General features: G+C 29.6%; 1 protein-coding gene across 1 annotated transcript; it reads right to left on the bottom strand.

The window, feature by feature from the left end:
• Positions 1 to 4,163: 4,163 nt before the first annotated feature.
• LOC132753718 (nephrin-like) lies at positions 4,164 to 12,759 on the bottom strand. Its single transcript, XM_060744213.1, has 10 exons — positions 12,678 to 12,759; positions 11,817 to 12,152; positions 10,234 to 10,554; positions 9,438 to 9,716; positions 8,784 to 9,080; positions 8,242 to 8,544; positions 7,656 to 7,952; positions 6,442 to 6,562; positions 5,572 to 5,609; positions 4,164 to 5,267 (listed from the first exon to the last, which is right to left on the bottom strand). The coding sequence occupies exons 1-10, from the start codon at positions 12,757 to 12,759 to the stop codon at positions 5,059 to 5,061; spliced, it is 2,283 nt and encodes a 760-aa protein (XP_060600196.1). The 3' UTR covers positions 4,164 to 5,058.
• Between the last annotated feature and the right edge of the window lie 5,364 nt (positions 12,760 to 18,123).

Below are 18,123 nucleotides of genomic sequence, written 5' to 3'. Positions count from 1 at the left end.
CAAAAACAAAAAAAAATAGAAAATGTGCGAAAAACAAAAAACAAAAAAAGTTTCAAAAACAAAAAAAAATAAAAAATGTGCGAAAAAACAAAAAAAAGTTTCAAAAAAAAAAAAAAAATAAAAAAATGTGTGAAAAAAAAAGTTTCAAAAACAAAAAAAAAATAAAAAATTTGCAAATGTCACTTTTATGCCACCGTAACTAGATGATTGTTTTTAATTCTTTGTAAATACAATTCGCGTTGCTTTTACTACGAAAATAATTATATTTTACGCATTTTGATATTTTAAATAACAGACGCTTTCTTGTATTTAACACATTATTAAATGAAGAAATACATCGAGCAATATGTCTGCCAACATTGTTTGAACTAGAACTAAGGAAACAGTAAACAACACATACAAATAAAATAGATTTGTCTAATGATACCTTAAGAGATATTAAACACAAATGAAATATATTCTTATTTTCAGTGATACCTTAAGCAATATTCCTTGCAATAAATGATAAATGCTTTATAATGATAGCCAGTATCTTGTTTAAGTTACTGTGTGTGTATGTTTCGCGGTGAGATAGTGTGCGAGTGAGTGTGGAAGTGGGAGAGCAGGGGCGTGCAAGCGAGGGAGCGAGCGAGCAAACCTGACTTCCATGTACTACAAACATCAAAATTCGACACATTTATATTGATTTTATCGTGGATATTTTCTTCTCTATTGTCCGACTGACATAACCCATACACACAAGGGTCTTTATAAGATATTTCTTTTCTTTACGTATGAATGATCTAAATCGTCAGTATTCAAAGCCAAAAGGACTTTCCAACTACATGTTGCTTTTATTTAAAATTATAATTAGATTTTTGTAATAATTATTACTCTAATTACACCAAGTTAATAAGCATGTTCTTTGTTCTCTGAGTGGTATGAGGCTACGAAAACAACATGTGACAAAGGACACTTCCTTGTCACGCTCTGTAAAGATAGACATTAGTTATAACATAGACAAGGGAAAGGTGCTGCCAGTTTTTCCGAACAGATAAGATTTAGCTTTAATTGCAGTCTAGACATTCTTGAAATAGATTTATTAATGTGAAGAGTGGCAAAAGGGATCAAGACATTGTCATATGATTACAAAAATAATTCTAATAAATGACTAAACTAACTTTTGATCTTGTGTGTGGATGGCATCATAAAACAATGCTTTTGTATCAGTTTTGATATCATCCTGAGACCAACTGCCTTTTGTAGTCTTATTTTGCATTTTAAAGTATTTAAGTAATAAAAAGGTTTCTTAAATGTCATTAAACTTTAGTCGTTTGGTTTATGTGTAAAAATACAGTTGAATAAATGAGTAATATAGCAATGGAACATAAATATTAAAGAAATATTAAAAATGCCTCATTCATTCACATATATCATAGCCAATGAAGCATTATTTTATTTGTTTGTTTTGTGTGAATATGCTATGTATCAAATTTGTGAAGTGAGAAAATTAATATATTTTTAACATGCGTAGCGCGAGTAAAAGTATGATATTAAAAGAAATATTGTTTTTATTTTAGTACGGGAACACGACACACGTAAAGATGACGTCAGGCGTTCAACGGATACATATAAGAGTGAAAAGTTTGTAGTCATAAATGCAGAGTCACTGTTAAAACTTTAAAGCAAATATTGATGTCTTAATCAGGAAATATGCCATTAAAACCTTAAAGCAACAATGAGCTTTAATAAGGTTTACAAATTTACTATATACTTAAAATTCAAAGTTAACGTAGAGCTATATCACCACATTATGTTGGTGATATGGATTTAATCAAACGATGTAAACACAGTATCTCACTTTTTCAGCATGACATAATAATACATATTAAGCATTATTTTATATTTTACTAATAATAGATACCAGATAAAAGTCATAATTTTGATGCGGTGGCGGCAGAAAACTACAAGCATCTAAAGTTATGATCGTCTAAGTTTAGCTTTTTTCAGATGATTATTTTTCGTGTGCATAAGGGATTTCAGACGTTGCTTTCATAAATAACAATTACTCGATCTCCTGTATTGGTTAAATTTGGAATTATTACCCAACAAACATTTCAAGACTAGTTGGTATGAGAATATTAGTCTACTAGTAAAGAATGTTATGAAGGAACATTCTAAAATGACTGATCGTTTGCCGCTTGTTATACAGAACAAGAGTGCACCGATATGCGAACATGTCATGCGAAATATTATCCCCATACTCTTTTAGCAAAACTCGGAAAGAACATCCCCAATGAATCTTCATTCATTATCCAGCTTCCGGGAGTACAGAAATTCTATCCTAATGCTTTGTATTTTTTCTTGTTGACGTTTTAGTTAAACGCTCAACATCATTTGTCAATAATATTATTATTAAGTGGTTTAAGTATAATGACCTATTTACTTGTGTGTGCACTAATATAAAGTACATTAAATTTCCACATTTCTTTGACATACCTGATAGACTAATATACCTCATCATGTTTATACTCTATTATTTTTATTCGTTCCATAAAGAGATAAAGAGAAGTGTTCCTTCTTTTATAGAGGGTATAGATGTGCAAATAGGCTGGGACGTATTATGTGCAAAAGGTATGTGGAATTTTAAGAGCTTTCAAGTGCTGACGTTCCAATATAAATGTCACATTCATTAGTTAATTTACATTCAGATACATGTAAAGCCATTGGTTGAAACCCTTAGTATATTAATCTGAGGCAATTATTTAATAACAACATTCGTGTGGCGTGAATTTTGTCAGACGTGTTCAGAACGAATTTCTTATTGCACCTGCACAGATAAATCTTACTAAGTTTTAAGAAGAACGAAAACTGAGGAAAACAGAGATGAAAATTTGTCTTTTTGCTGCTGTTGTTGTTGTTGTTGTTGTTGTTGTTGTTATTATTGTTGTTGTTGTTTTTATTTGTATATTGTTGGTTTATGTTCTTGTTGTTGTTTGTATATTGTTGTTTTTTGTTGTTGTTGTTGTTTCTTTTGTTGTTACTATACGTTACAAATGTAAATGGAATTGTAACAATGTGCATCATGAAGGAAAACAGTAACCTCTCGTAAAATGTTGCCAAAAAGCACTTTTGATAAATTTACGATATGCAAATCGAAACTAACAAGGACTTAATTCTAGATAAAATGAGGATGTATTTTTCAATTCAGACCTTACAATGTTGCATCAATTTAACTTTAAAACACTGCTTATTTTGGAATTGAGTTTGCTAGAAGAGACAGATTTTTCCGTCAAATCATTTCTCAACGTACAATCAATGTCGACTCTATTCGAGTTGTTACATGTATGAACATGTACCTAGTGTTTTGAAAAATTTAGATGTCGATGTTTGATACTGAATAATGATTTTTATGCATTATTTAATACTCTGTACAAAACAATTAATTTCGATAAAGAGTCGAATTAAAGCAATGAAAGTGCCCGACTTTATACCCTATCGTAATCAAAATTTACTTTATTACTTTATCATTTGTAATGTTTGTCACTATCAAATGTGAAACAAATTTATTTAAAACATTTTCGAAGATTTTAATAGAAATGAAATAGGAAGACGTGCATTATTCTATATCAATGCACTCGAAGCTCTTATACAACGTATATTTATATTTAAGGAAACGTTTATAAAAGTTTCACAACAAAACCTACAACCTGGTAATTGTGTTGTCTGTTTATTTAAATTTTTTGTAAAGTTCTTACAGCAGTTTATAATATTTTATTTCAGCGAATGAAGATAACATTTCATGTTTGTGGAAGTACAGGATACATATGAGGCACCTTCGGATACATCTGACATCTGTCTCTAATTTGTACAAGCAGAACAATTTGTAATATAAACAGATTGGAATGGTTCTAGACGGGTGTTTCGTTAGTGCACACTTGTGCCAATTCTATATATAATGTAGAAAAATAAATTCAGTAAAATATTTGAAAAAGCTTAACTGTTATATATATATGCGTTTCTCAAATTAAGAAATTTTGTTCTTGAAATTAACTGTCATTAAAATGATTAAATTCAGTTATAAACAGGGTGCGATTGACACTTTATACATTCAACGTGAGTGTGAATAAAACTTTACACAATCAACAAGAGTGTGAATACAACTTAGACCAATCAACGAGATTTCGAATACAACGTTTATTATACAATCACCAACATGCAACTACAATTCTATACAATCAACAATGGATTGAATACGACTTTATAAAATAAACAACAGTTTGTCTTCAATTTAATGCAATATATACGAGTGTGACTACAATTTTATGCAATCAATAAGACAATTTATTTAATGCTTTTGAAAAGATTACTGATTTATCCGTAAAAATATGTTAATTTTGATAATTTCAAAGTGAAAATTATCAAAATATAATTTCACACTTTTCAATGAAGAGACAACTATTTAAAGATTTTCCACATGTGGTACCACGATTTTAATTTGCTTACAATTCAAACATCATCAGTGCTGTTTAGAACAAATCAAAGCTGATATTTATAAATAACTTTCATTTCAAACATTGAACGTAATTTAAAAAAAAAACTTCTGAAAATGACACTTCCTTCTACATACAAAACTGCTCTGTTGATGGCATCCGGGAAAGTTTAAGTATCCTACGAGCAATAACTGTAATGCAATGTGTAAAAGAAATGACAGCCATCAGCCATCAAAGATAAGTAAACAACCCAGCGTTCGTAAGACAGCCTTTCAAAAGTTCCAAGTTTTCCGAAATTCCTAGTCTCTTCCTGAATGTTAACACATCTGTAAATAAATTAAATTATTTATTGTCTGTAACAATATTCAGATACCTTTATCTTCCTTATGAATAGATGTAAAATTATCAAAAATAAATTAAATCCCTTGTATATAAGCTTGATTACCATATCTACTAGTTATTTAGCATTTTAATGATGTCATATTTCCGTCATCCTGAATTCGATTTTGCAATCGTTAAATGATGTTTCATGTGAAAACATATGATGTTTTTTGTGACTTTTCATTAATCGTTATTAATTAATGTCTTATATTCTAACGTTTACGTAGTCAGAAGTTTCAGTATTGAGTGTCATTCTATCTTTTAACTCCGTGTATGTAGTTGATCCTTGTGCTGCAGTATCCAGCTGTTCATATGTGCTCACAGATGGTACATCAAAATTATTATAAATATTTATTTCTCGCCTGCTCTCGTCCAAATCTATATACTCGGGTGCGACTGGGCTCTCGATGATATCTACAAAATCGATAAAATGCAAAAATCATTGTTTAAATAAATATTGCAAATGTTTAAATAAACATTTAAGGAAGGAACAAAAATAAGCGAAGCTAGTAAATAGCTAATAATTTAAGAAAAATTGGATTATTATTAACAAATGCAGGTCTATAATGATAAATAGAAACTTTTCATGTGGGTTTTACAATAACAATAGTCACAATAAAAAAAGACAATTTTAACAGTAATTGCAAGCATGTCATCAGTTGAAAAAACAGGAAGATGTTGATTATACAGGTAACTAAAATTTACTTAAGTTAATTACCTGATTTAAGACATTTGAAGCGGGAACACCTCCAGTTCCTGAAATGATATGAAACATACATAATTAATTTAAAGATATCGAAATTAAAACAGCAAGTAAAAACATCTTAATATACCTTTCCTCAACATTTCATGAAAGCAAGCTGACGAGAGGCCGGTAGTTTCCTATATGAACAAGTTACTGTGAAAAGTAGCTAAGTATTATGAAGGAATCATATCCAAAATGAGTGAGATTAAAATCTTAATATTTTTAACGAGCACACGGTAAAATAAAGTAGAAATGCACGCCATTACGCTTGAAATTGTCCATTTACACATCACCAAAAAATGTTATTTTTGTGTTCTTATTTTACTCTTCAAGGTCAACCCAGTGTGTCAATCAGCTTGCATTAATTTTTTTCAATGCAACAATAAACAGTAAAAACAAACGATAATTTTTAAGATTGATATGTATACTCAATACAAGCAACCGCATAGTCATGTAACTTAGACTTCTTGAACCATTTGTTAGTGTTTATGTTCGACCTCCTCTGTTATTCTAACTCAAACTTGTGTATGCTAATAATAATGTGTTTTGTTTTGTTTTGATGGGTTTTTTTTAGGAAGTATTGGCCACATTTCTTGTGGTGAGTATATCGATTACCTAAACCTTTCACTAATTGACCTAATACAGCTCATAATCAAACGGAAATATTTACAACCTCATCAATACTAAGATATGTTATTGACAACATTTTCTATTTAAGTCAGACATTAAACAAAACCATCATAAAACCACTTGTACTATATTTATATTTTAAAAACTGCTTCTTTTGCATCAGCAGTTTTGCAGACTTGTCAAAAACATTGATAAATAAACATAAACTTTTACCTTTTGTGAAAGAAGAAAACAAAACCAACTATTACAGCAACGAGAATAACAGAGGATACACTTCCTGCTAATATACCACTACTGTCATCCAACTGCGGTTTAACTTGACTTGTAAGTGCGGCTGAAATCAAAGATTAACAATTCCTTAAAAAGAAGAGCCTAATCATAATATTAGAATATTACTGTTTCTTAAAATATTTTTTTTTAAATTGTTTGTACTACATGCATTACAAAAATGATGATTGGTAAGATGATTATTTTATATAAATATATATAACAAGAATACCTTTTAAAACGATACTCTACCGAAGAAATTCTGTTTAACATGAAAATTATGTTATTTCTAAGTTTTCAATACAAAAAGAAATGCCAGCAACGCTTGCAAAACAATGACATGACAATTATTTCTAGTAGCTGTAAAGAAAATATCAATTTTGTAAACATTGGAATTAAATTATAGAATACTAATATTGATGATTTGTCAAAGAATAACAACTTCTATTTAAGGTGTCCCTTTTACTTGTTTTACGTTTGACTTTATAAATTTTGTAATCATTAACAAATTAACATAAAAATTTAAAATATATCCTCATTCCTGCATTTTATTTTAGAACCATCTTCTGCATTTTATTTGATTGTGGCAAAACTATCCCTTATCATAGAGCTATCATTAAAATTTCATCTAGGAACTTTAAGAACTACCCCTCACACCTCATTTTAGAATGGTTAGAACTGTCCCTTTCACTTTATTTTAGAATGACCAATAAGATTCACCGATATCCTTTTGTAATTTTAAAATGACCAATGAAAATTCTTCTTTTATTCAGTCCTTCCCTGTTATCTTTACAAGAAGTCAAATTGATAACAGACGGACTTCGTCCGAACAAAAAAAAGAAATACGGAATCCAATGGTACGTCCAAAACGCCAAATATAAAATGTTGCATACTCGGTTCATAGGCGGTACTGAAAAGTAAAGGTCAACACCCCTAGTATTCCTGGACACTTCAAGGTTTTTTCCGTAATAATTTCATGTGTAAGCGAATTCGAGTGGTGGCCGTACATGCGTGCGAACGCCTGTGTGCTTGCATACGTGTATGTATACGTGTTCATATGCGTGTGTGTGCATGCCTATGTGAACAAACGCGTGTCAGTAAAATTAAATTTTAAAGACAACATTTACTGTTATTTTCTAATTAATATATAACTCATTTACCTTTAGTTTTAAACAGGATACGTTCTGTACCGGTTGAATCTCCGTTTATGTTCTCCGCAAACATCTCAATTTCATATTCTTGCGAGCTGTTCAGATCATGTAAGGTATAATTCATTTGTTTTGCACCATTGTCTTCGACAGATTTGTTACGCCATATATTTGTGTGCTTCATTCTGAACATAATCACAAATGCTTGTGTGGCTCCTCCATTAAAACCAGGGCCCCATGCTAATGTGACCGACGTGGCTGTTATTGAGTCGTTAAGGACTTTAAAGTCAATCGGTGGGTCAGGCTTATCTGTACAAAAAGTGCTTATAAAACTTGAAAAAATAAGTAATTATATAATAATTATTCACGTAACAAGAATTATGTATAATCTTTACTGATGTGTGCGTTTTGTACGACTAAATTCAGCAATAAACATAATATTCAAAGAACTTGAATTTATTGTTTTCCTACAGATATATATATATAAACTATTTATGAATTAAAATCAATTCTTAAAGGATTAATTTAAATGTTGTCATTTCATTACTGATAAATCATTATTCTTAAGATATCAATCAATGATAAAAATGTACTTTACCTTTGGATTTCAATTCATAATAGTGACTATAAATTCCAAATGAGTTTTGGACATTTACTTTATAAATCTCTAAATCTTGTTTCGTTGTGTTTCTTATTGTAAGATTTGTTTGTAGTTCATTTGAATGTACTGTGTATTTACTGTCATCATCAGATAAAGATATATTGCCTTTAAACCAGTTAAACACTGTTTTATTTGGATTATCAAGATAATTCCAAGTTGTAAATATTAATGTAACATCTACGTGCATATCTGTTGCCACCTTCGTAACACTTGTGTCGCCAGAAGACGGTTTGGGTTTAGCTGAGAAATCAATGACAAATTTGTTAGTCCCATTTCACTTAATAGATGTCTTTTATACATACGACTAAAACGTACAAGCTTAAGATAAAGATTTTCGAAATAGCTTCCATTTTTATCGTTTTAATACATAATACATTGTGTTAAAGTTAAAATAAGAATTAATAAAACTTAATGAGCTATAAATGCTTGTCATGTCATTTAACATAAATATTTTGAATAAATTTCGTTTGACATCATACTTCTTACGATAAGAGTCAGCATCGACTTTGTTGGTAAGCCTCGTGTGTAGTTGTTCCACCCGGTACAAATATATTCCCCGGCATCTACATATGACGCATTATGCAAGGTATTGCGAGCAATATTTGATTTTGGTACCATTAAAATGATATCACCCCTTTGATTCTCAATAGTCAAGTCCGACGGCGGATTAGCTTCAGCAATGCACTCAAAAGATGCATTTTCCCGTTCGTTTATCACAAAAGTTCTCTTAAAAATATTTATTTTTGACACTGAAAACGTTTTTATCTCTGACGAGACTGTAAGTAAAATAAAAGATTAAATATATAATATTGACGATATTATAATAAAGATATTTAACAGAAACTTTGGTTAAATGCTGCATTTGCTCTATTAATTATAAAAATAATTATAAAAATAATTGCAACAAAAATCGAACTTGACCGGTGTTTCGACATAACATACTAACAGGCTTATAAACACCATTAAATTCAAAAGTTTTCCTTTGGGAATCAATAACTTTACATAAAATTCTATTATAATGGGTGCATAACTCTATCAATAATGAGTTAATTGCAGCGAAAATCGAACTTGAACTGTGTTTCATTACAAACAACTTATTGTATAATCATAAAGATGTGAAAACGATATCTTACAGAAAACGTTCAGGTGAAATGAGGTTTTGCTTTCAACTTTTAAAGAACTACCAATCGTAGGAAACATGTGTGTTATAACACTACAAGTGTAGTCGGTATCGTCTGTTCTAGAAACATTCTTGATTAACAACAATCTACTGTTCCATCGATGTTCGTCATTTAGCCTGGACCATAAAACTGTTGAGTCGGAAGGATTTCCATTTATTACGGGACAAAACGTTTCAAGTTGCGATCCTTCGGCAATGCTTATATCGTGTATAGGATTAACAACAGCTGGATCTGAAAAAAAAGCCATTGTTATCGTTTTAAAAACAGATGAAACAGTTTAAAGAAGGAAGTGGAATACAAATGTATGTTGTTCTGAACATTCATGTAAACTGTACTATTCCATCAAGTCATGTCGACTTAATAAACAGATATGACAATGAAATATTTGTTCTTATTTGTCCGGTAAAAACGTAATAAGCACTTCCGTTTAAAATTTTGAACATTCAAAACATGCAATTATGATCAGACTGCTGATGTTTTTGCTTGTATGTTTTTTATTTACTTAAGATTTATCCCTGTATATTTCAATCTATCTAGCATATCTTAGTGTACAATAGGTACTTTTTCAAAAGTCAGTGTGGTTGACGACAAGTAAGAATTTACGTTTTAATATAGAATCTAGACGAATAACAGTTTTATCAAGGTGATCAGATACACTATGTTAAACGTTTTTAATACATTCAGTTGTTTGGTCATTCCATATTATGATCGTTTCAAATAAAACGCTATTGAGTATAAAAAAACTTACATAAAACATCGGTGGTAATTCTCGGGGAAATATGCTGCTCGTTATTTTTGTTACTGGCTGTGCAATATATTTGCTGATCCTGACTTTCTAATGTTGGCTTATAATACAACATTGAATGTGAACAGAAAAGACCATTTATGGAAGTGGTCGAGTTTAAAATAATTTCAGTGCTGTATGCTGGTATGTTCCATGTTATGTTTGGTTCAGGTCTTGCACACGATGAACACTCCAGAGTAATATTGGAACTATTAAGTATTTGTATTGTTATATCCTCAGCTATATTATAAGTGTCCATCTTCAGATTTATGTTTTCAACGGGAACTGAGAAGCAATATTTGGTACATTAAGACAGTGATAGCAATACAAATTGTATCAGTATATAAGAATCGATATTACGAGAATTTTATATATAATTTTTCTTAAAAGTTTGTACTTATCATTAGTGAGATTATAGTGTAGTAGTAAGCCTAAAATACAGTTTTATACCAGTACAATTTACAACATGTGTTCACTTTTATTAATAAATCGTTTGTTTTTTTACTTTGCATCTTTATGTTCTTAAACATAACTGAAACTGTTAACATAAATATTTAGATTTGAAAGAAAATGAAGGTCATATTTGCTAACATTTAATACCATATTATCTAAGTAACTGAACAGTAAATGTAAAAAGGAATGTATCACTTATTGTACAATGTAAATTAATATGAATATAAATATCTTAGAGAATGTCATTTATCAAAAAACATAATAAGCATTGTCATATTTTTTTGTTATGACATCATGCCTTTTTTTCAGTTGGCATCATTTCTTTCAAATGATGTAACAATCCGTACTTGATGGAACAAAATGACTTTCAGGATTACTCTACTCTTTTCGAAACAATTTACCTGTCAATCAAGCACCAGTCCAGCCGGCAAATCAGTATAGTCTGACGTTATACTGTCCACTGACTAACATTTACTTTAAATATTTATCTATATATCTCAAAAATCGATAACTGACTTTTTAATATATGACAGTTTAATAGGCTAATTTGTAAAATGTGAATACTTTAAATGTTGATCCACATTGGTATCTTTTTAAATTGTGGTAAATTTTTCTATAAAATATCTAACATTTGAGCGAATAATCATATCTTGAGAACCCATCGTTGTTTGTAAACATTAACTGACAAACATTCAACAGCTACGTTGAAGCGTCAGCGACGTTTAATATATATCGGTAAATTAAAAAAATTCATATTTTTCGTCTAAGCACATAAATATTAAAAACATGGAAACAATCAATGTACTTATAACATCAGATCAAGCAACGCGCTATTTTGGTATAATTGTTAAATTCATTTGCATCGTTTGCTAATAAAAGTCTAAGAAGTACCTTTCAATATAAAAAAATAAATTTTAATAAAAGCAATTAAATAAAAGATATTCACAAACAAAAATAAACTTGTCAAAATAGAATACGAATTTACGGACAAAATATTCCTATACAAATATCTCTTATACATTGCACTAATTGGTCATAGCTATGATGAACTTTAATTTCAAACTTAATTTAAAATGAAACTAGAATCATCTCACCATTCACATAAATAACTGCTGGATCACTTTTTGTATTAACATCAAGTCCACAGCTGCATGTCCAGTTTTCTTGTCGTCGTAGACTTATCGTGATTTCAAAAGTAATATTATCAAGACACTTAAAATCTTCAAGAAAGCTATGTGTCTGACTTATCGCACATGTTTTGTTAGAAAACAAAATCATGTCAAGATACGTGTATTTATACTCGTATAAAGGATTGCCCCTGTAAAAGGTCGCTATACCAAATGTACTGTACTTTGGACAAGAACATCTCAACGTCACGTTACCAAATTCCCACACTTCCGTCTGTGAAATCTGTAGAACTGGTTTTACATCTGATACATTATACAGTAAAGTAAGATTTAAAAACTTAGAAAACAATTTTAAAAAAATAGCAATTACGGATTTCAACTAAGTCTCTCATTCTATTTTATGTACAGAGTCCTAAGATAAACAAAAATAATTATATTTCAATCAATATTCTTTCAATTTAGAAAAAAATGGTTACCACAAAATGTAGGCAAATATTTTGAATTTTTAGATAGCATAATTTTTTCGTTTCGTAATCAGATATTTATTTGGTGTTCTTTATTTCATACTGTGTCAATTTCTTAATTTTAAATAATGATGAGCAATAGAATGCTTTAATTTTTAAACATTCATCAGACGTTTTCGTTAACTGTGTAAACTATGAAGATGGTGTTAGTCATTAAATAATGTCACATTAAATTCTAAGAGCGGAGAAAATATCGGTAACTAATTTTACAGACTTTATGTTATATGTCCACAGATTTTGACTTTTTAGCAGGATTGTATATTATCAAGATGTTTGTGTCTCATTTACTAACCTACAAACTTACCCCCAAACACAATGCCGACGAGAGCTGTAGCACTTATGGCAAACACGAACGTTCGATGTCGATTTTCTACGTTGATGACCATTTTTTTCTGAAGTAGATAATTGGTATTCTTAATCATTTAGTTTGCTATTAAAAACAATTAAAATGATACTAAACATCGTATTTGATTTATTGTAACTCACCTTTTAATTTGATTTCTTAAAAAACGACACTATGGATTCAAAAGTGATCATGGTGAAATTTAAATAAATGTGCATTTATTTGCTTTGCAAAGTTCAGTAAATGCGGCTCATGCAATGTTCATCTTGTTTCACAAATGCTTTATTTGTATTAAGAAATAAATTATAGAGAACATGTGTTTCTACATTCATACCTCAAATGATATTTCCACAAATCCGAATGATGAAATGTATGTAATTGAAATTAAACATTCTTCTTTGTACATGAAATTGTCACATTTTTATGTAGGTTTTGACCAAACAAATTGCTTAAGGATGATACATTATGTCATGAAGACTATTGCGCTTATAAAGTAGAACAATACTGATAACTAATATCGTCATTCAAAACTAGTTTGATTGTTCAAGTAATGATTCCTATTCTTATACATTGAAGTCTTATTCACTTGGATATTTGCCTTCATTTCCAAGTTCATAAAAGTACATAATTATCGTGATTTTTCCTACATTATAAATGAGTGTAATAATTTTAAAATTTGTTTGCTTGCTTGGAAGATCACTTTCAAAAATATCTTCTGCAATGTTACATGCAAAATTAACTCACATTTACTAAATGGTCTGTCAAGCATATAAATGCGTGTAGTCGATGCTATTCAACAACTAGCTGTATTGCTAACACTTTGAAGTTAATTGAATTAATATGGAGAGCCATCTAAATGTGTACATAATGAGTCATGTAGTATAAACATTTGTGATGACAGAGAAAACACAAAATAGATAATAATAATGAATATTTTTTCTTCAATTATAATAGAACTTCTTTCGATTTATATAATTATGCTGAACATTTTTACTGATTTGGCTAGCCACTTGCACGCAATTTTGATATTTTGAAATTCAAATTTAAAAATGTATGATTGTTACTATTTAACAGGGATATTTTTAAAAATACAAACAAATACAAAATGTGTTCAATTCTAAAGAGTCAATGAAACAGTTTTATGTTTTAATACCATGTTTTGTTTATTATTACTGAACATAAAGAAATAATATTCATTTTACTGTTATATTAGTGTATGCAAGTTATGGATTCAAGACAAACGCCTCATTATGTTTGAATATGAATAAACAAAAAGAAACATAACATATTTTATGTAATAAGTTGCTTTTAATTATTAGTCCATTTATAATTAAGTATCTAATATTACATATAAAACAATATTCACTTTGTCTTTACAACTTCATATAGTTTAACAAAGGACATTTTTACCATGGTTACGTTACGGGAATGGGTATTAATTCAAAATAAACAAAATAAATTTCTAAAATGGCATGCTCGATAAACTTAAGTTTATTAAAACAATTTTTTTCAACCCATTGACTATAAAACCATTTCTTTATTCATTGTATAATATTAATTAAGGGTGTATGTAATTAATCTTACATGATTTCACTTTTTATTTTGACATTTTTAAATGACATTGTTGACGTAAACTAATAAGGAAGTAAAATGAAAAAAAAGCATAAGCGACCCGTCATAAATTGTGTATATAAATACATATGTCATACATTGTAACTTTATATCACATACTTAAGCTTGAATTAGTTTTGCATATAAAGTAATAAATATTCTCACCTACAAACAGAATAAATAAAAATTATTTCTTAAAACTTCCTGAATTTATACCCTATAAACACGATAATATATTTAACAAACCTGTGTAACATAGGTTGTTTAACAGGAACATAAGTTGAATGGTTTACGTGTTATACCTCCGTGTTTGATACGGTTAAGAGAACACACTGGTTTATCATAGTCTGTCCCATTAAAAATGGAATTGAACTATTGCCTGGTTTGAATTAACAAAACGGGGTTGAATACAAATTTAATCATTTTTGTAAACTAAAAAAGTGACCCTCGAGATTTTTCAGGATTTTACTCTAAAGTGTCTACTTTTCTTGTGAAAGCAAATTTTGATTTCTCTATGGTAAATCTCTGTTGTTTATTTTCCGTAGCCATTGTCGAAGTACTCTTCATTTGAAGATGAACGGGAGAAAGCACGTGTCATGTTTCTAAAATATACTTGAGGTTCTGGGGGTTGTTTCATGATTATTTTACAAAGCTGAATCTACAAGATGTAACAGTTTAGTTGCAATGCATGATGGAAAACTTTAAAAATGAAAAATAAGCAACAAGAACACCGAGTCACATGGAGTAGATTTAGAAATTGCACTTACTTTTAAGCTGAATAGAATCCCTATGAATTTCGAAATAGATCTTTATAAATGTCACGACAAATTCGCATTTGTTATCAGTTTCTATCCAGTTCCGTAGACACCATTTTTTTACTTTAAACTCCTGAATGACATGACTCCTACACTTAAAACATTGTTCAATTTATGGAGTTATCTGGGTTAGCAAATGAAATATGTAAATGAAAAACATCATAATTCAGCATGTCCCAAACCCATAATTCAAGAACAGCCCATCAATTTAAGTTGTCAACATCACAATGCATATAACTCTTGAAAATGGATTCCTGACAACAGTATGTACAATGCGTCTTCCATTAATTACATATATGTTTTTAAACTATTTTATATATTTCTCAGAAATAATTTCCCTACATCATGTGTACATATTATCTCGTTATGCAAGACTTCTGTAAATCCTACTCTTTTAGCTACAAATTATAATACGCGTATTTTTTCTCCCGCGAAAAATATACTAGATATATGGTTTTTTCACTGAATATTTTCAAATGTTAGGAAGGCTAAAATTATTGAGAACGTCGTTTCTCTTTGACTCGATCTCCTCTTCGTATTAGCATAATAATTATACGACATATAACACTTTGAGTCTACAAAAAACACTTATTGTCGCTTATTGAACACTCCAAATCAAACTTATTCTTAATAATATCAAATCACTGCCGGTATTTTTGGACATTTTGTTGAATTGTGAGACAGAAAATTGAATCTGTATTTACGAGCTTAAAGTGCATAGGCTACGTTTAATTGCTTAAACTAGAAAGCATGATATTATTTCTTGTGAAAGTTGAAACCTAAGGAAAGTTTTAGCGCACGAACATCGCACCCGAAATAAGAAGGGTAACATATTTTTGTATCCCATCGAACCTGGTCAATTTAATTATTTTTGAATAGACGTGATACACACTTATGGACAGAGTTTAGACAACTACAGAATTATGTAAATTAAACATTAATTATTGAAGTACCATTTTAAGTCTTCTGACTAGCGTTCCCGCTCCTCTAGGACGCGTTGCTGTATTCAAGATACGCGCTTGATTGAAAAGCAATCTAATCAAATCACTTCATTGTTCTTTTTCTCTTTAAAAATATATAATACGACTGTATATCATGGTAATTAATTAAATCTTTGTGTGTTAGAATTTATAAAGCGGTTACTGATATTTTCACTTCAAATAATTTTGATTATTTTAGATAATGGTTTGCTAGTAAAATTGCCTATTTGACACCAACTTTGTTGTCATTTTTCATTTTAATGGTACAATAAGCTATTGATCAATAAGTAAATAATAATAATATTTTTTTTTATAATTACCGACTACATTTCCCGCTAATTGTGAGACTAATCCTACATGACGTCTATATGGGCGCCGCCATTTTGAAATGGACGTCACGTCAGGTTACCACGTAAGTCAACGTGAAAAAAATATAATTTTAACATTTTGACCATATTACTGACTTTATTAACAAAATGAAAAACATGCCTAGAGTTATTAATCAGGGTTAACATGACATTAATTTAAATGATTTTAATATTATATTAAATAAAAAATGGAATGTTCAAATTTGATGGGACAGACTATAATCATTTTAACATATACAACAATTCGTGAAGAACAAGTAAACTTTACTCAATTCCGATTCAATCAATAATTCAATTTTACGATTATTGAAAAAAAGTTCTGAAGCATTAAATCGTTAAATTATCGCCTTTCACAATATATAATACAATTAATAACGTGCTATTCATTGACCTTAAATATTGCTTCTATTACCAATTTGAAACCAAATATTACAAAAAAATAAAGCACAATTTGTTGGTAAAAGATAAGGAAATACTATACGCCATTCTCATTCATGTCACGATGATAGTTCAAACTTATCAGCTACTAATTCTTGCACAGGTTTTCCCTGAAATGTATATCTTTCATGTGAAATATCTATACTATTTCTGAATAATCACGTATTATTTTCTGGACTGACTTTGATGTTTTGTTTTCAGTAGACTTAAACAAATAAAAATCTTGATTAGAACATAATAAGGTCACATTAATTTTACAGTCTAGAACAAACTGAGGTTCTTGATAGCTGAGAATCGTTTAAAGCTTGGTTATTATGGTCGTCTGTGCCACATGTTGACGCATTTAGGATGCGTTATCAAGACGTTCAATCGAAAACACATCATTCTTAATGCATTATGATCAATTGGTGTATCAGTGTTTCTTAGTTCCCTTGTGTTATTGGTGGCTTTTTACGTCATGGTATTTCAGAATATTTCTACAATATCGTAGGAAAGTTAAATACCCCATCAAAAACATACTTGAAAAATTCAAGCACTTATTCATTAATTTATATTAATAAATCAAATACCATTTAAAGACATGCAAATGGTAAAAGCTATAATTTAAAATATGGCTGAGCCAGCAACATTTTCAATTTTGGACTTTTGTTTCCCTATTTTATATTAGACTAATAGCTTAACAGAAAAAGTACACATTTTATCAATATTTGAAATAATTTGATACAACAGACGTGACGTTTTAAAAGCATTATCGTGATCTACCTGCAATTTTCAATTAAATGTTGGTTTTTTCTTCAAAAGCAAATTTAATGTGTCAAAAAAGTGAAGGAATTTGTCCTTTAGCAATTGTTTATAATATTTTATGATAGAAATCAGTGCAAAAGAAGATCTGCAGACGTGTAATACTGAAAAATAATTGTCAATATACACTGCTCACATTCATATTTACGCTTCAAAAATAGAGCATGGAAAATTTGCTACTTCACGGAACAGTTAACATAGAATAAAAAGAAAATCGCCGGTCCCTAAACGAGCAAGCCACGCGGAAATCTCCCGGACATATTGCTTCGGTTATGGCTTTGGTCCCCATGTTGTGTAAAGAAAACACTCCAAACTTATATAAAATCTGACCTGCAACGGAATCAGAAAAATAGTGTTTAAACCATAGGCTCAGAAAAAATGGTATTTGTCACGA

The sequence above is a fragment of the Ruditapes philippinarum genome, unplaced genomic scaffold (assembly GCF_026571515.1).
Source record: "Ruditapes philippinarum isolate M1 unplaced genomic scaffold, ASM2657151v2 ctg4170_1_1_1_1, whole genome shotgun sequence".
In the NCBI taxonomy this organism is placed as follows: Eukaryota; Metazoa; Mollusca; class Bivalvia; order Venerida; family Veneridae; genus Ruditapes; species Ruditapes philippinarum.
Note: the sequence above shows the minus strand (reverse complement) of the source record. Positions and strands in the feature narration are given on the sequence as shown.

What these genes read in the sequence shown, in the direction of transcription:
- LOC132753718 (XM_060744213.1), bottom strand. Translation starts at nt 12,759, where the DNA reads ATGGTCATCAACGTAGAAAATCGACATCGAACGTTCGTGTTTGCCATA. An exon ending in AGCAGTTATTTATGTGAATG is followed by an intron (nt 10,555 to 11,816) that starts GTGAGATGATTC and finishes ATTGCTTCTCAG; the next exon opens with TTCCCGTTGAAAACATAAAT. An exon ending in TTATGAATTGAAATCCAAAG is followed by an intron (nt 7,953 to 8,241) that starts GTAAAGTACATT and finishes CTTTTTGTACAG; the next exon opens with ATAAGCCTGACCCACCGATT.